The sequence below is a fragment of the Schistocerca serialis genome, chromosome 12 (assembly GCF_023864345.2).
Source record: "Schistocerca serialis cubense isolate TAMUIC-IGC-003099 chromosome 12, iqSchSeri2.2, whole genome shotgun sequence".
Lineage (NCBI taxonomy): Eukaryota > Metazoa > Arthropoda > Insecta > Orthoptera > Acrididae > Schistocerca > Schistocerca serialis.
The window spans coordinates 161,627,080-161,647,217 of NC_064649.1; the positions used below are offsets into that span (position 1 = coordinate 161,627,080).

At 40.5% G+C, this 20,138-nt stretch overlaps 1 protein-coding gene and 1 long non-coding RNA gene across 3 annotated transcripts in view; one reads left to right on the forward strand and one right to left on the reverse strand.

Annotated features, from left to right (window-relative positions):
- The window catches only part of LOC126428317 (uncharacterized), a 56,660-nt gene that overhangs the window by 29,128 nt on the left and 7,394 nt on the right, over window positions 1–20,138 (forward strand). The window contains exon 2 of the long non-coding RNA XR_007576815.1: window positions 387–664. This is a non-coding gene — a long non-coding RNA (uncharacterized LOC126428317). The remainder of the gene's footprint in view (window positions 1–386; window positions 665–20,138) is intronic.
- LOC126428315 (protein spindle-F) overlaps window positions 3,782–20,138 on the reverse strand; it is a 147,875-nt gene continuing 131,518 nt past the window's right edge. For both annotated transcript variants that reach the window (XM_050090249.1, XM_050090248.1), the window contains exon 8: window positions 3,782–4,897. In XM_050090249.1, coding sequence (XP_049946206.1) covers window positions 4,874–4,897 — 24 coding nt within the window. In that variant the 3' untranslated portion in view covers window positions 3,782–4,873. The remainder of the gene's footprint in view (window positions 4,898–20,138) is intronic.

The window sequence follows — 20,138 nt, forward strand, 5'->3', positions numbered from 1 at the left end:
TCTAACAAAATGTCTCATTGCATCTTTGGACAAGAGGATATGACTATTAAACCTATTTTCTAGTTCAGAATCTCACTTTAATTTATGGACTGGCAAATCAATTCTCCAACTTAATACTAAAAGAACACTTGCAACGAGATGATGCGTAACGGTATGTGAGAAGAGCAACTTCGGTTTTCTCTCTGTATCCTCCACACTGTCATTTATATTTCTAAGACTCTTCACTTCGAGCACATCTAACTCTGTAATCTTAGAGCACTAAACAGATAACCTTTCGGCATAAATTTGTAAACTGCGAAATTATTAGGAGCATTTATTGTGTACAGTATTTTGTATCCTTACATTATATTCACGTTTGTGATTAATGGAGTACTTTCGATTTACAGAACTTGTTTTTGTCCACACACTGGTTCGATGCAGCTCTCCAAACTATTCTCGAAGATAGACCTATACTAGTCCGAGAGTGTCTACTGGCAAACTTTCGAGTACCAGCTTCGAATGACGATTCTACGAATAAACTACAACCCCCTACGTATCACTCACATAAGGACTGTGAGGACAAGATAAGAACAATCACAGTATGCACTGAGGTATTCAGACAATCATTCTTCCCACATTCCGTATGTGAGTGGAATGGGAGGAAACCCTAATAACTCACACAATGGTACGTACCCACTGCCTGTGATGAAGCAAGCTGGGATATTTTTACTTCCCCTCATGTTTTGTCATTTGCCTCCATAAAATTCATTTCTTCAATTTTAACTAATTACCATTAACATACACGAATATTATCTGCATTTCCATAGAAGAGAAAGGTTGGCCCTCAGTTTTAAAGAATATATTACCAGATCTAACCTTGTGCTCAGTTTTATGTACGTAATTGATTATATTATTTATTTTAACTATTCCGAGTTAGTATCTTTTGTTACAGCGTAAAATCAGTAATTGTTTCGTAATGTAAATTCTATTGTTGACATATAAACAAATATAAATACTATAACACAATTGTAAACATTTGGAAGACGAAATACTAGTACTCTTAAAGTATTTATTTGGCTCTCTTCGAAAACATGTTATCAAAGCCAGCCCTTAATTAATTCACAGGTAATTAACAGTTTTGTCAAAAGTATTGTTTGTGTAACTATACAGGGTGTTACAAAAAGGTACGGCCAGACTTTCAGGAAACATTCCTCACACACAAAGAAAGAAAATATATTATGTGGACATGTGTCCGGAAATGCTTACTTTCCATGTTAGAGCTCATTTTATTACTTCTCTTCAAATCACATTAATCATGGAATGGAAGACACAGCAACAGAACGTACCAGCGAGACTTCAAACACTTTGTTACAGGAAATGTTCAAAATGTTCTCCGTTAACGAGGATACGTGCATCCATCCTCCATCGCATGGAATCCCTGATGCGCTGATGCCGCCCTGGAGAATGGCGTATTGTATCACAGCCGTCCACAATACGAGCACGAAGAGTCTCTACATTTGGTACCGGGGTTGCGAAGACAAGAGCTTTCAAATGCCCCCATAAATGAAAGTCACGAGGGTTGAGGTCAGGAGAGCGTGGAGGCCACAGAATTGGTCCGCCTCTACCAACCCATCGGTCACCGAATTTGTTGTTGAGAAGCGTACGGACACTTCGACTGAAATGTGCAGGAGCTTCATCGTGCACGAACCTCATGCTGTGTCGTACTTGTAAAGGCTCATGTTCTAGCAGCACAGGTAGAGTATCCCGTATGAAATCATGATAACGCGCTCCATTGAGCGTAGGTGGACGAAACTAAAATGAGCTCTAACATGGAAATTAAGTGTTTCCGGACACATGTCCACATAAAATCTTTTCTTTATTTGTGTGTGAGGAATGTTTCCTGAAAGTTTGGCCGTACCTTTTTGTAACACCCTGTATATGTTAATTTCACGATTTAAACAAATAATTCGGACTAACTCTGGGAGTAGAAGAAACTTTTAAAAATAACCTATTTTTCGACGTATTCAGTTAATCGAACGAGTTAAGTTTCAATTGTAGTTTCCGTAAATTAAACTTCAAACAATGTGCGGTTTCAGCACCCATTACTGTGACGATATATAAGGGCCCAGTTTTCGGTCCCGAGACGGTCAGTCCACGGCCAAGTTTCACATGAGGAACCCGTGTCGGTTAGAACGACAACAGTGCATCAACTTAACAGTGTAGTAAGTGTTACACAATTAGGCCGTGTGTTAAAACAGTGACAGTGTCTGCTCCATACGTACCTTTCTATTCTTCAAGAATTGTGAACTGTGTAGTTAGGCTTTCACTGCTCGTAGATGTGCAACAGTAAACTATTGCAGCAGTAGGTGGTTTTTTGGCTGTTAACTATTAATGAGGCTTACGGGAAGTTAGAACAATAGTGCACTGGCTGTATATAACTGTATTATTGGCAGGCTGTGAAAAGTGAAAGTAAAAGACTGTGAAATGCAACTGTGCATCTGTCGGCTACATCATTTACAGTAAACAGTACCGTACGTCCACCCCCTATTTTTTTCAGCCAATAGGTCGACACCGAGAACGACAGACGAAGAAAGAAAGTAGGTGAACTGCGCTACGTGCCGAGCTCTTTGTGGTGTACGCAGAGTACGGATGTAGATGTAGGTGCAGGTGTAGTCTATCCTACGAAAGTCCCTTCATCTCTGCATAACTACTGCAGCCTACACAGCCATTTCAAAAAGCTTACCGTATTCGAGCCTCGATCTTCCTCTTACTGAACTGCCGATTCCTCGACGTCTCGGGATGTGTCCCACAAACTGATCTCCGGTTTTAGTCAGCTCGTGCCATAAATTTCTTCTTTCCCTAATCTCATCGGCTCGTCAAACTGCCCATCTAATTTTCAGCATCCTTACCTAGTTCCGCATTTCGATAGCTATTCTCTTCTCATCCGGACTGTTTACCATCCACATTTCAGTTCCGTACAATGCTACCCTCCAGGCAAATACCTCCAGAAAAGACTTCGACATTTAAATTTATTTTCCACGTAAACATATTTCCCCTTCTGAGAAATGATCTCGCCATTGCCAGTCTCGCAATTTATTTCAACTACTGTCGGCAATCTCGTTACCCGAATAACTAAACTCTTCTACTACTTTAAGTGTCTCATTTGCTAATCTAATTATCTCAGCAGCTCCTGATATAATGTACGTACATTCCACTACCCCATTTTACTTTTGCTACTGTTCATCTCACAATCTCTTTTCGAGACACTATCCATTCTGTTCAACTGTGGTTTCAAATCCGTAGACACCTATTGTGTAATGGGTAACAAGAGGTTTTGAACGTGAAACTGCTATTGCTATTATATGTATTTACATTCATTAATGTCTTATGACAAGCTCATCATTGATGAGGAATGCACAGATTGGCCCCCTCAAGGTTACCACTGTTTAACTGTCATTTGCAACACACTTATTTACAAATGAATGCTGAGAAAAACAGTCAGTCATTAATAACTTTCTTTAAAAAATAGCATTCTGTCTGCTTGACAACTACTACAATTCCATATTGTTCATCCAAGAATTAAGTTGATTAAGTATCATTTGTGTATTCTGTTAGACAAGCAACAAACTATATTGTACTTCGGCTTGGAAGTTTCTTCAGTTAACTGCTTTCTTGCTTTTATACTTTTTAATGATGAACTTACTAAAGAGTCGTTGACAAACAAGGAATTATCTCTGTCACTGTTGTCCTAACAACAATTATCAAAACATTAAGGAAAGTTATACATTATTTAAAAAATAAATGACAATCAATCTCTCTGTTTATTATGGAAATATTAAGATTTACACACAAAATAAAAGATGTAACAATGAAAGTAAATAGACACTGTGGGGGGAAAAAAATAATCCCATGAGTTCTCTAAGGATAAAACACTGAGATCTGTTGTAATGCCCACTTTGCTCTTTGTATGCACAAGCTATTCTTATCAATCTTTCATTCTTTTATCTATGAAAATCGTATCTGTGCACTGTTACAAGGCTTTGGTTCAGTTGTGATGTCATTTAAACTTTCCCCCCCTCCACCCTTACAGACAAAATAATCTCAAGCACAAAACCAACATGTTCAGGTGACACACACCATCAAACTAACATGGGAAAAATAATAACTGCCATGTTTCATTGTGTTATAAATCTAGAATGTGTTCAGCTTTTTTCCCCCTTCGCAGCAATGAGGGCATTGCATCACTCACTACAGTGTAATGACTTTTTCACCTCATACATACAAGTTGCAAATGAGGTGTGCTGTACACAGAAATGGGCAGTAAGGCAACTTTCACAATAAAACATATCAGACTTTATGGACACATTTTAAGATGTTGCAACACATTTCCTCTATCGGAGAAAACAACAGACACACAGGCATGAAATTGAAAGACATAAAAGGAGGGAGGACATGCCAGATCCCCACTAACAAATAAAAATAAGAACAATTTAACACATGGAAAAGTATAACATGACAAATATTGAATTAAGTGTATTACTGTTTCACAGCTTCAAACAACTTACAATGAAACACTTGCTTCTTAAAAACACTTTTACCTTCATAAATTTGAAAACTTGTTTCACTTTATGATACATCTGGTATTAAGATAAGCTATATTTGTTGAAACCTTTTCAGAAATAAATTTAGCACCATTGCAAACAGGTCTGTGACTTCAGTATCTGTCTGTCTATCCCAGACCTCACACACAGTCTACCGAATACACCGCTTTGAGGCCCACATCACGTAGGGTTTCTACTCTCAAAAGTTCACCACAACTAGTGGAAGTCACATTACGTACGCAATGCCTCGACACAGAGTTGTGCCCTCCTCCGGAAAGGAGAGACGAGTGTTCCTAAATGATAGAACACACGGTGGACTGAAAAAGAGGCAAACAGTTTTTTAATTAATTAACTTGTAAATCAAAATTTATCAGAATAAAAAATGTACACCTGACTGTAATTCTAATAAAAATTTCACTGTGTCATTCAAAGCTTTACCGACACAATAACTGCTCGAACGGTTCCCGCAGGCGTAACGTCAGATGCCGCCCCGTCATACGCCGTACCTTCACATGTCTATGGGCGGGATGAAGTGGTGATCCAATTTGTGTACTAGATCGTTAGCGAGGCACCGTTGCAGGTGCTGGAGACCCCAGGTGGAGAAACTGAGTACGGAGCGAGAGGTCCAGGACACACAAGACGAGCTGCGAGCCACAGTTCTCCGAGGACTCGCTCACAGTCGTACCCGCCCGTCCCAGCTGTAATATTAGTGAGGCTCTGTCACCACATTCTTGCCAGATTCATTTCTCTGCGAGTGACAACGTCTTACTGTGGGAAGTCCTTGGGGGTGGTACTGACTTTCTGGGGTCCTGGGTATCACACCCATCAGCCATTCACCCTGGTGAGCTGTCGCTTGTGAGTCATTGTCGAAGAAGAGTTTCTGTGATTGAAGATAACAAGAAAGGTTAACTTATTTAGCTGGTATGCTCGAGTCCTGTCTGCTGCCATATTTTAGATATGTATTGAAATGGTTGTGCAATTGCTAAACGCGAATACGAAACAGAAATCCATTCAGGTCTTACTGGATTACATACACACCTGTGCTTAGTGATACGTTTGTGTGTGTGTGTGTGTGTGTGTGTGTGTGTGTGGTACGGGTCGAACTTCTGTAATGAAAAGACAATATTTTGTAAAGTTAAAGAAGTTGTCAAAGAAGAAATGCGAGTGCAGTAAGGTAGCATTTATATTTTGTCCACCGTCCAAGAAGAAATTTAAGTTTTAAATGTTCGAACAACCAATTCCATGTAAAAATGTAAAATGTGTCATGAAAAATAAATGTTTGTGAACCTATAACAACAAGTATAAACAGAATATTAGGAAGCAAAAATGAGACCAAATAAAAAAGTTACTATGACGGTTAACGACACATTGAAGGATGAGAAAAGAGAAAGTACATTTAAACCAATTGTTGTTGTTGTGGTCTTCTGTCCTGAGACTGGTTTGATGCAGCTCTCCATGCTACTCTATCCTGTGCAAGCTTCTTCATCTCCCAGTACTTACTGCAGCCTACATCCTTCTGAATCTGTTTAGTGTATTCATCTCTTGGTCTCCTTCTACGATTTTTACGCTCCACGCTGCCCTCCAATACTAAACTGGGATCCCTTGATGCCTCAGAACATGTCCTACCAACCAATCCCTTCTTCTGGTCAAGTTGTGCCACTAACTTCTCTTCTCCCCAATCCTATTCAATACTTCCTCATTAGTTATGTGATCTACCCATCTAATCTTCAGCATTCTTCTGTAGCACCACATTTCGAAAGCTTCTATTCTCTTCTTGTCCAAACTATTTATCGTCCATGTTTCACTTCCATACATGGCTACACTCCATACAAATACTTTCAGAAACGACTTCCTGACACTTAAATCTATACTCGATGTTAATAAATTTTTCTTCTTCAGAAAAACTTTCCTTGCCATTGCCAGTCTGCATTTTATATCCTCTCTACTTCAACTATCATCAGTTATTTCGCTCCCCAAATAGCAAAACTCCTTTACTACTTTAAGTGTCTCATTTCCTAATCTAATTCCCTCAGCATCACCCGACTTAATTCGACTACATTCCATTATCCTTGTTTTGCTTTTGTTTATGTTCAATTAATTGAATAAATAATAATATAGAAAAACAATAGTTGCTACTAACCATATAGCAGAACACAACAAAAAGACTGACGGAAAGTGAACTTTCAGCCAATAATGTCTTCATCAAAAATAGACCATACACGCATACATTCCAACTCACACACACATGACCATAATCACTGGCAGCTGGAGCCAGATTGCTAGCAGAAGCATTTGATGGGAGAGGCAACCAGGTAGTGGGGGTAAGGCGGAAGCTGAGGTCGGGAGAGGGAGGAATAGTAGGGAGGACAGTCAAGGGGTGCTGGGGAGCACACAGGGACAAATTGGAGAGAGGGTATGGCAGCTGGGTGCAGTCGGGAGATTAGACAGAGGGCGGGGGAGAGCGGAAAGGAGAGAAGTAAAAAGACCGAGGGTGCACTGGTGGCATAAAGGGCTGTATAGTGCCGAAGTGGAAAGAGGGAAGAAGACAAGGGGGCTCAGGACAGTGAATAATGAAGGGACGTAGGACGTATTGCATGGAGAGTTCCCACCTGCACAACTTAAAAAAAGCTGGTGTTGTCGGTAAGGATCCAGATATTCTGCTGCGAAGCAGTCACCGAAATGAAGAACGTCGTGACGGGTGACACGCTCAGTAACGGGGTGGTCCATCTGTTTCTCGGCCACAGTTTGTCTGTGGGCATTCGTGCGAATGAACAGGCTGTCGGTTGTTGTGCCGTCGTAGAATGCGGCCCAGTGGCTGGATCTTAGCTCGTACATCGTACAATTTGTTTCACAGGTAGCCCCGTTTGACGAGATAGGCGATCTTTGTGTCAGGACTGCAGTAGTCGGTGGTGGGAGGATGTACGGAACAGCTCTCGCATCTAGGTCTATTACAGGGATATGAGCTGCGAGGCGAGGGTTCGGCAGCGGGGGATGCGTAGGGACGGACGAGAATACTGTGTAGGTTCGACGGACGGTGGAATACCACTGTGGGAGGGGTAGTGCGTGGGACATTTCTCATTTCGGGACACAATGAGAGGTAGTCGAAACTCTGGGGGAGAATTAATTCGGTTGCTCCAGTCCCGGGTAGTACCGAGTCACGGGGGAATCCTCTTCTGTGGCTGGACGGTGGGACTTTGAGAGTCGGTGGGTGACTGGAAAGACTGGCACGCGAGATCTGTTTTTGTAGAAGGTCGGGAGGGTATTTGCGGTCTACGAAGTGTCAGTGAGATCCTCGGTATATTTTGAGAGGGACTGCTCGTCACTACAGATGTGACAGCCACGAACGGCTAGGCTTTACGGAAGGGACTTATCGATACGGAACGGGTGGCAGCTGTTGAAGTGGAGGTATTGCCGGGGATCGGTAGGTTTGATGTGGGCAAAGGTCCTGATGCAGCCTTCGTTGAGGTGAAGGTCAATATCGAGGAAGTAACCCCTCGCCTGGTGGCTCACATCACTGTAACAGACCTAGGCGCAAGACCTGTCCTGTACATCCTCCGACTACCACCTACTGCATTCAGGTCAGAAACATCACCTACGCCATAAAAGGCAGGGCTACCTTTGAAATACGTTTTTTTTTTTATAGATTTAGAAAAGGCTTTTGACGGTGTTCAGTGGAACAAGCTGATGGATATCTTGAAGAGGAAAGGAGTAGATTGGAAAGAGAGATGACTGATACAGAATCTATATTTACACCAGAAAGTAAAAATAAGGATTGGAAATGAAATGTCAGAAGGAAGCAGCAATGGACGAGGTGTTAGACAAGGTTGTTGCCTTTCCCCACTGTCGTTTAACATATACCTCGAAGAGATAATTGCGAAAAGTTTAGAGGGGAAAAGAGGAATACGTATTGGTGGAAAGAGAATAGAATGTACAAGATTTGCTGATGACATGGTATTAGTGGCAGAAAGTGAGCGGACAGTGAATAACATGCTCAAAGATCTGAATGAAGCTTGTGTGGAATATGGGATGCAAATAAACACAGCAAAACCAAAGAGTGTGGTCATCAGTACAAGACGCAGACTGTCCAATATTAAAAGAGGACAATCTACTATTAGCCAAGTAAGTCAATTCAAATATCTCGGAAGCACAATAACTGAAGACTTGAGATGTCACCAGGAGGTGAAAACCCGGATTGCCATAGCGAAGGAGGCATTTAAGAGAAAGAGGAGACTCTTACGTGGCAAATTAGATAAAGGACTAAGGAAAAGGCTTGGCAAATGTTTTGTCTGGAGTGTGGCACTATATGGGGCAGAAACGGGGACGCTGAGACGAGAGGATGAAAAAAGGTTAGAAGCATTTGAGATGTGGATGTGGAGGAGAATGGAGAGAATAAGCTGGATGGAAAGAGTGAGTAATGAAATAGTATTGGAAAGGGTTGGTGAGAGAAGATGTCTGCTGAAGGTTGTAAGAGAAAGGAAAAAGAACTGGTTGGGACATTCATTGAGAAGGGAGTGCTTGCTAGTAGATGCTTTGGAAGGATTGGTTTGTGGGAGAAGACTGAGAGGAAGAAGGAGATACAAGGTGATAGACGACATAAAGGGAAGAGGAAATTATACAGACCTGAAGAGGATGGCAGAAGACCGGACAGCCTGGAGAACTACCATGTGAAAACCTGTCTTTAGGCAGAACACTGATGATGATGATGATGATGATGATGATGATGATGATGATGATGATGACCTTTGAAATCAGTCATGTGACGTACAAGCTAAGCTGCAACCAATGTGCTGCATTCTCCAACGAACAGGCTGTCCGTCTGCACGAATGGCCATCAACAAACTGTGGCCAAGAAACAACTGGACCACCCCGTCATCCGACACGACATTCCTCATTTAGGTAACTACTTCACAGCCTGTGCCATCTGGATCCTTCCCACCGACGACAGCTTTTCTGAACTGCGCAGGTGGAAACTCTCCCTGCAACATAAGCAATGTTCCCACCTCAACCTCCGTTAGTCACTGTCCTTACCCATCTGGCACCTTCCCTGTTCCCATTCCAGCACTACACAGCCCTCTATTCCACCACCACACCAGCAGTCTTTTTACTATTATCTTTTTCTACTACCTAACCTCTCAACTGCACCTCTCCACCTCATCCCTCTTTGCACCACCCTCCACCACCTACCCTGCTATCTCTCCCCTTCCCTACTGCACTCCTTACCCCCACCATCCCGCTGCCTCTCGTGCGTGTGCGCGCACGTGCACGTGTAGCTCGTCGGCCAGAAGCTCACTTTCTGGGAGTCTTTTTGCCGTGCCTACCTGCGACTCAGCGTCCCCACTGGTAGCGACTATCCTTTACATCCTGAATTTTCCATTGTTTAATTGAATAAATAGTCATTTTAATAAAGATAAAAAAATATGACACACACTTGGATTCAAACCCACCATCTTCAGCATACCAGCTCAATGTCTTAACAGCCATTTTGAAAACTATCATTATTTTAAATGGTCCTGTGTATCACAAGAAATTCCTTTTTGCCTACTGCTCACAAATGAGGGCTTGCCAGGGTAAATGGCTGTAGGGTGCGATACCTGGGACCCTAACCACCACTGTAGAGGAAGTTTCAAAAAACCAGTCCAACAACACAGTCTGGGGACCTTCCACCGTTAGCACTCTCCACAGGTTCCCACACACCGCAGGGCTAAAATCACTCGTCTTCGTCAACTGCGATATTGTCTGTGCACATTTCTTTAATGACAGATTTCCAGGAGGTTGAGTCAGAAGAGACAATTACTTCCCCTCCACACTTTGTGTTCCTTATCCAGACACTGTAGCCGGCCGCTGTAGCCGAGCGGTTCTAGGCGCTACGATCGCAGATTCGAATCCTGCCTCGGGCACGGATGTGTGTGACGTCCTTAGGTTGGTTAGGTTTAAGTAGTTCTAAGTTCTAGGGGACTGATGACCTCAGATGTTAAGTCCCACAGTGCTTATAGCCATTTGAACCAGATACTGTACGGTTTCTACAACAATATCCAGCATTACGCCCGAGAACCGTTCGAGCAGAAATACCTGGCACTTTATACCGTCAGTGTATATGAAGAGTGATAAAAAAGTAATAGATTTTTTTTTTAATTTTGCAGGCTTTATACATCCCATTTTCAAACTCTTTTATATTGTTCATACACATGTTCCTGATGTATATTTGCATTTTCAACTGTTTTGAATATTTAGTTTATTGTTGACAGTCGAAGAGGTCGTGTGTGTTTTAGCGTGCTCGGTGAATTTTTACTCTCAAAAAAGGTGGCTCAAAACAAACTGCATTTAATTTTGCTTGAAAAATGTAATAAAGTGCAGCATCGCATTTGAAATGTCAACTGTGGATTTTAGCAAGTCTACTACAAGTAAGACGAGGGTTTACAAGTGATATAAACACTTCAAAAAGGGTCGAGAAGACATTGAAGGTGACGACTGCCCCAGATGTCCCAGCACGTCAATTACTGATGACAATGTAGAAGACATAAAGAAAATGGTTCTGGATAATCACTGTATTATCATCAGATAGGTTGCTGATGATGGCAAATCTTTTGGATACACCAAGCAATTTTTTCAGACGTTTTGAGCACGAAACATGAAGAAGCAATGTTTGTTCCAAAATTGTTCAATTTGAGCCAAAAATGACACTGCACAGCAATTGCTGAATGAAGCTGACAATGATCCAGAAATTCTAAAGACGACTATAACAGATGACAAAACATGGGTATAATGGTATGATGTCGAAACCGAGGCCCAATCTTCCCAATGGAAACTGCCTCAAGCCTGTCTAGAAAAAAGTTTGACAAGTTTCATCATGTGTGAAGGTTCTCACTGTTTCTTCAGTTACAATGGGACAGTACATCACGACTTCCTGCCTTACGGTCGTACAGTTAATAAGGAATACTATGCGGAACTTATGTGCCACTTGCATTAACCAGGCCAGAATTGTAACAAAACCACTCATAAAAACTGCTCACAATAATGCTCCCCCTCACAGCTCAGTGACTGTTCATGATATGTTTGCAAAAAACAAAACTGTTAAGTTGTCTGAGTCACCGTATTTGTCGGGCATGGTCCCCTGCAGCTTCTTTGAATTCCAGAGGCTTAACAAAACCATGAAAGGATGTCATTTTGCCACCATTGGTGAGATAAAAACAGAATTGCTGGAAGAGCTTAACACCGTAATGAAAAGTGAGTTCCAGAAGTGCTTCCAATATTGGTAAATGCACTAGCACAAGTGTATTGTATCTGAGGAGGATTACTTTGAAGGGGACAAAGTAGTACTTGATGAATAAAAAAGATGCTTCAACCCTTTCACGGGTGCATTTTTTGTAGCAACTCAGTGAAGATAATTTTTTTGCTATTCTATTGGAAATGTGATCAACTGGCTGTATTTATTTTTTGATAATTTTGTGATTTAGGACCTAAAACTATGGTGGTACATATATCACCACAGCACCTTTGTGAAGTATTAAAACTGGTGGTAAATGGATTTCCCACTTCCCTTTTGTGTGCTGTTCTGTGTAGCCATCACACGTAAAAAAATAATGAACAGTGTTTTCTGCTTTTATTTTATGTTTTATTTTATTTTTTACCGATATTAAAGTTTACTTACTACAGTGTGAAAACAATCCTTGAAACTTTATCATGCAGAAAAGGTATGAGCTGACACAGGTCACAGTAATGTATATTGCAGAAGTGAAGGAATGTGTTCAGACAACAGTAGTGATCCCACGATAAACAGAAACTGATTGTTGTAGCACTTCTCATACACCTTGTGCTGTGTACTGTCAGAAGATGTCAGGCATAGACAGCGGTGGTAAAACATATTCTCATAAGCTTTGGGATACCCCTAAGTTAGTGGTAAGTATGCTTCCAAGGGCCACAAATGACAGATTAATTTTGTGGTAAGTACACTTCCCAAGCTCCTTCCAGAAACTACAGTGCTGGTAACCATACTTCCCAATAACCATTAAAGCATATACTTCCCACAGTTCAGAAGGCTATATTTCACAACAAACAAACTGCAGCTTGTGTAGCGGACTGCCACTAGATGCCAGGAGTATAAAGAAGTGGGACAGATATTCCCTTAAACCCTGTAAGAAAATACGTTTAGTGGAAAGTAAAACCCTCCTTGGCCTGCCAATGGGTAAAGGAAAATAAAAATGGCCATCACTTTCTGATCACACTTTGTATAACAAAAACATGGTACAGAGAGATGAGAATACACAAAATGTCGTCTCAGCCTGGTGCTGTAGTGAGCTGTATACAGAATGCAACTTTTGTATCACATACCACATCATTAGTAATACACATGAATGTGTTCCAAAGTAGGTACACATTTTAAAGACCTCATCTGACTCTTGGCCACATTAGCTGGAAGTATACTCAACCACAGTAGCAAAAAATTAATACAACATGCACTTGTAAAGTTCTGTGGACACCTGTCAAACTGTGTGTTAAAAATTATCAACTCATAAATGTTTAAAGCATCCCATCATCATGAGGATAAGCTGTTGTTCAAGTAAAAACTTTCATTGACTAACAGTCTTGATCACACACCTAGTTATGATCTGCATGACACACTAGCAGGCAGTCAAAGGTATTTATTCAAACAGCAGTTTATTGAGGTGTTCTTTATACGTGTAAAAAATACTCACATACACACACACGGAGAAACGCAGAGAAGTGCCGTGTAGCCTAGCTGAAGCAGATTTGTCTGCTTTGATGTCGAGCGTTTTAACGTTTACGTCACAATGCAATGGCACGACAAACAAGCATCGAGGTTTATTACAAATTGCAATAAATGGGGAATACTTGCAGTGTTGCTCCAATTGTACAGAACAGAAACTGTGAACAGAGAATGTCTGACCGCTTCAAATATTTTTGCAACAAAAGAATCTTTCAGCAGTGTATCAAAGTCGCAGCCTCAGTTGGTTAGTTTAATGACAGGCAACCGTGGGGAACTGCAACAAATATTGGCACAAATTAGTCAGTTACTTATGTGAGAGATGTTAGGAGAACTAGTGATTAGTAAGGACAATTTTGAAAATGTCATTCATGACAACAATCCACAACTTCCAATGACGGTTATAACATGTGACAAAACACAGATATACAGCTATGACGCAGAAACTGAGGCCCAGTCGTCCCGGTGGAAACTGCCCAAAGAGCCGAGGCCGAAAAAAATTCAACAAATGAATCTCTGCTTCAAGGAAAAGCTTAAACACCCTTACTGCCACTAATAACTTCACCTCTTGGAGGTATGTACTGCCTTTCTCTGCCACCCCCTTATATTTTAACAGTTTTCCCTATCCGTGGACAGTCTGTGCTGCACAAACTGAGGAGCAGAAGAAATCAGCCACAGATGACAACTGCAGTGGATTTCACTCCCAGACATCACTGTGCTTCACTTTTCTGCACAGCGAAACATTCAGAGGAGGAGGACTCGCTTACCGTATTTACTCGAATCTAAGCCGCACTCGAATCTAAGCCGCGTCTGAAAAATGAGACTCAAAATCAAGGAAAAAAAATTTTCCAGAATCTAAGCCGCTCCTGAAATTTGAGACTCGAAATTCAAGTGGAGGGAAAAGTTTTAGGCCGCACCCTCAAAATCGAAACAAAGTTGGTCCATTGTAATATGAGACACAACGTAGGTCGAATGAATGACGATACAGCTACAGTAATTTGGTTTGAGTCGTTAGCTTAGCAGTTAAGCTTTACCAGGTAGCCATTGCTGTGTGTCAGGCACTCCATCCGTATTTATACGGGTACCCTTCCTTTTTCACGTGCTTTGTCTGGTTTGAATCGATTGCTTATTTTGCTATGATCTGATAAGTGACGTTTTCTTTGTTATAGGTGTTTACGTCACTCAAAGCTGAAAATGCATTACTGTACTGTGTCGTGCATTGTTTGTCACATTTTGATAGTGCGTGTTTACAGCCTGTCGCCGCTTGCGGCATGGCTTGCTTATGTGCGCGCTACCGCCGCTTGCAATTTTTAAGAGAGAGAGAGAGGAATCATCTCATTAGCGAAACAATGGCAAGAGACTGCTATTTTTTGTTACTTACACCACTGCTTTCTTTGATAATGATCAGCAAGAACCAAATAATAGACTGCGTATGATAGAAGATGTTCTGAACGAGAGTGTAGCAAAAAATTTCTCCATTTGTAAATCTTTGCAGGCGTTTCTTTAGCACATTACATTCTGCACAGAAATTAGAGTCATCTTAGATTTAAAAATCTAGTCAGTTGCCGTGCTTCATTTCTGACTGTATCACTATTAGCCATAAGAATAATACGAATATAAACATGACACGATACGTATACTCTTCCGTCTCACACTCTAGTTTCGTAGTTTATTGGGCAGACAGGATTTAAATGAGACAGCAGCAAACACGAAAGAATACATGGCAAAATGTTTATATTCATATTATTCTTATGGTGAAGAGAATACTGCATGTGATTCACAATTCATCAAGTTCCTATTAGCAACCATCTGTTCTCACAGGTAGGAAAAAATTCAGAACGTAGAGTTGGCCATATTGACAAACATCCCAAACAGTCTTGCCAGTCAGATTTTCGTAGTACATTGAAATGCTGCTACATTCGAAGATGAACAATACGGAATTTGTATTTACTTCGTTGGATAATGTCCGAGAATGCAGTGGTCGAAACTCGAGGTGGAGAAAAAAAGCTCGTCTTCCACCTTTTTTAAAAATTTATTTACTGACACAGAGGTTTTGGTGCCCGTATTTATCTTCTTGCCTACAAAGCATACCTGTGTAGTGCTACATATATTCGACGGAAGAAGTTAGTTGTGGTAGCACCTACCAACATTTTTCAGAACTTCCGCTTGCTTTGCACTCGATTTTAAGCCGCAGGCAGTTTTTTGGATTACAAAAACCAGGAAAGAAGTGCGGCTTAGATTCGAGTAAACCAGACGGCCCAGACACAGTACTGGTATCAGGCCGCTGGAGGATGTGCACCGTGTTAGCGACTACTGCACTACAAGACACTAACAAAAACTGCTGAAAACAATGGATATTGCAAACAATCACTAATGATGGCTGTAACTATACATAGTGTAAATCTTTCTCCAAATTTTTATGTATTGAAAGATATAAATTATGAGGATTTACTTTTGACAGCCCAAACACATTCTAACTTTGTAAAAATGACATAGTTCAGACAAAATTAAGATCTGTTCAGAAAAGGATGAGAAAAGATTGTTAGATGCTATGACAGTCTAATCTGTGATATAGTACAGTTAGTGGAATAGTAAATGGCTGAGCTGTCACACTGTGGTGGTGAAAGTTTGTGGTCAAGCGATTTGTGAGCAGGTGAAGGAATCTCTGAGACTGCCATTAACGAGACACGGCAGGATCCTCGAGGAGGAGGAATAACTCGACGATTTCCTGTGATGCGAGAAACGAGTCTTTTTTTTTTTTTTTTTGTAGATGGTGTGGATGCCAGTGTAGCACATTGTTATCTTCACAGACAACATTAAAAAGTCTCCTTAGGAGACGATCAGCCCACACTCCGCTGTAGAGTGAAAATTTCATTCTAGAAACATTAAAAAGTATCAAACACGGTGCTGAGATATAACCGAGAGTGAATAAGGGAAGAAGTAAGTCGACTCACGATAAAATGTCATCCTCGAATTCGATACCTGTTCCACACATGATATTTATTTGCAGCCTTCAAGGTTTTTTTTTTTTTTTTTTTTTAAGTGGATCTGCTATGGCATCAACATTCCCCAGGATAGTTTCACTTAGGGGAGGGAATTTATCTTGCTAGGGGTGGGGGGGGGGATATCCAAATTATCACGAAACTCGTAACATGCTGAAATGTGCTGTCCTCTTCCTCCACTGGATAAGAAAATCAATGTACTGTCTGTGTAAGAACTATTCCTTGGGAGTACAGCTAGCAGGTTAAGCTGCCCATCACCAACAGCAGTTTTCGCTGTCTGAAACGCAGCTGTTAGGAGCACGAAATGAATGGTAACAGGCGACAGTTGCCTGTATAAATATGCAACCTTAAATGGCTGCACACTTGGTTCATTGCCAGAACATATGTTCAAAATTAATATATGGCAAAAACAATAAAAAGAGTCTCGGCGGTAATCAGAAACAAATGAGTTTTATAGCTTTCCACTGAATAAAGCTGTATTTGCGCATCTACTGAGTTAATATACGGCTTGCCTTGAATAACATTGTATTCAAAATCATAAATACTTCGTTGGGGGAAAGGAACCACAAACACGAACAGAACAGTTTTTGTTATATGGTCTTACACACAAAATAAAATAAGTAATACATAAACACAGCGCATTCCACAATATTCTAATGCAAAAACACAATTTTTTAACTTTACACCAAACATGTAGAGTAATTCCTAGCATAAAATATGGAGGTGTCAGTGCTTGTTTGGGTGTGTATAACAAGCTGGACTGCAATTGGAAACCTACTTTCCACTGAAGGAATAATGGACTACTTGACGTACTGATATAATGAAGGGAAATTTAGATTGGAAACTGTAGTAAATGACGTACTTTCCAACACATATGGCAGCTGGCAGATTATAAATCTAGGCAAGAACAATTTTATCTTCCAACAGGACAGTTCGTCTAGGTGTATACACTATCACAAAATACTATAACATAGTTCCCGTACAACACTTCAAAAGAGCTAGAGATAATCTCCTGCTTTAGACATGTTTGAAATTTGTGTAAAGCTTTACTTAGCTTGCACTAAAAGCACTCACACTGCAAATACAAACTACAAATGAACTAACTTTCAGAAGCCTTAGGCAAAATATCAGCAATGTAGACATTGATACCAATGCAATCAAATAATAAATGCTTCCAAAGAGTATTTAGAATGAGGAAACGACATATATTTATGAAGGTGTCAATGTGTCTTTTAAGTTTTCTGTGCCTTAGTTTCTAGATAAGAGTCACAATTTTGAACTTTCAGCCTTCTCTGTTTGTCAACACTGTCACAGTAATTCACCACCTCATGACCTTCGATGTCAAACTGTCACTGAGTCAGATTACTTTCTTCATTTTTCCAGAAATGTTCATTCAATGTTACTGCAAGAATTTGACTGCAAGAACTAATAAAAGAAAAACAGAAAACCCTAAGTGTTCCAGAACTTTTTGAGCACCTAAAGTGGATAACTGATTAAAGTTTCATTTTATATGACATTATGTTTCATTTTTATTTTGCATATTCTATACGTAAAGTAAACACTACAGCATCTACAGTCTGCAGAATACATAGTGATTTTTCACCCAAACAAGATCCAAAGCTGTAATATCTAGGAATCGAACCACAGTCTACAATTAATTCATGTGAAGATAGAGCACAGATAGGTCAGTATGGAAGTAATCAGATAAGGCTACAACAACAATAAAAACCCATTTTTCTCCCTGACGTACATATAGAATAAGCCCAAAAAGGGTGAGATATCATAATTATCACACCTGCAATACTAACCTACAACATTCATTGTAAAACGTGCTTTAGTTTCTAACATATTTGAAGAAATTTGCATTACCACCATTAACCTGCTTTTAGCAAATAATACTTCAGTGTCAACAAGATTCAAAAGGAAGTACCATTTTCGAGTTGACATAAAAATACATCAGAATAAAAACATTTTGGTAGGACAGGCCTATACATAAAACATGGCATATAACTTAACGATAGTCTTGCTCAACAAAATTTATATCAAAACCTCAGTAGTGCTGTCATACATTCTTCATATTAGATAAAAAAACACAGTTATATGATGTAGGTCTCCCATTTGTAAATGATGATTCACATAGACATTTTACATTTAATCCGTCCTACAAAGACATTTTTGTCATCATGTAGGCCTAAAAATTAAACTTCCTACCACAACTAGTCATCATCAATAAAGCATGTTCATTAGAGGCAACTTATGGCAGTAATGTGATTTTTTTCCACTACGAAGAAGAGCCACTAGTTGATAACTAACTGCCTCAAAATATGGGGGCATTCAATATTAAAACAGGTCGGTTTTATTCAGGATTCCAATACACCATATTATTCCCAACTCTCTCGGCTACGAAACAATTTTTCAACACAATCTCCGTTCAATGCGCCAGCCTCGAACCACCTTACTGGGAGAGCCCGTACACCGATACAGAATCACTCTACCGGGAGCCGACATCTTGCTGCATCGATAATCTCCCCATCGTCCGAGTACCATTTCTCAAACAATGCATCCTTCATTGACCCAAACAGACAGAAGCCGGAAGGCACAGTGTGATCGAGGAAGAACAGTCCAGCGATTTGTGAGAGTCCCCGTGTTGCCACGGACGAGGAGAAGTTTGTTTATATTTTTGTGGCGACAAATCTGCAGAAGTCATTTCTTCAGTTTCCTGAGGGTAACACAATGCACCACCGAGTTGATCGTTGCACCGTGAAGGAGAACATTAAACAGAATAAAGCCAAGCAAAGGAAAATCCAGGACGGAATGTAACAACATCATGAAAAGGAAAGTTGCCACTCACCATATAGAGGAGATGCAGAGTCGCAAATAGGAACAACAAAAAAAGCTTTCCGCCCATAAAGCCTTTGGCAAAAATAGACAACAAGCACACGCAGACACTCAACTCACACACGTGACTTTGTATGAGTGGCATATTTGTGTGTGTGTGTGTGTGTGTGTGTGTGTGTGTGTGTGTGTGTGTGTGTGTGTTTTTGATGAAGGTCTTACGGGCCTACCGTATTTACTCAAATCTAAGCCGCACTTTTTTTCCGGTTTTTGTAATCCAAAAAACCGCCAGCTGCTTAGAATTGAGTGCAAAGCAAGCGGAAGTTCTGAAAAATGTTGATAGGTGCCGCCACAACTAACTTCTGCCGTCGAATATATGTAGCGCTACACAGGCTTGCTTTGTAGGCACGAAGATAAATACTGGCGCCAAAACCTCTGCATCATTAAAAAAAAAAAGAGAGAGAGAGAGAGAGGGAGAGAGGGGGGTGGAAGACGAGCTTTTTTTTTCTCCGCCCCGAGTTTCGACCACTACATTTTCATACATTATCCAATGAAGTAAATACAAATTCCGTATTGTTCATCTTCGAATGTAGCACAATTTCAATGTACTACGAAAATCCGACTGGCAAGACTGTTGCTAATAGGAACCTGATGAAATGTGAATCACATGCAGTATTCTCTTCACCATAAGAATAATACGAATATAAACATTTTGCCATGTATTCTTTCGTGTTTGCTGCTATCTCATTTAAATCCTGTCTGCCTAATAAACTACGAAACTAGAGTGAGACAACAGCAAATGCGGAAGAATATACGTATCGTATCATGTTTATATATCTAAAAACAAAGATGTATGACTTTCCTACGTGGAATGTTTCCCTCTATTATAACCATAAAAACAAAGATGATGTGACTTACCAAACGAAAGCACTGACACGTCGATAGACACACAAACAAACACAAACATACACACAAAATTCTAGCTTTCGCAACCAATGG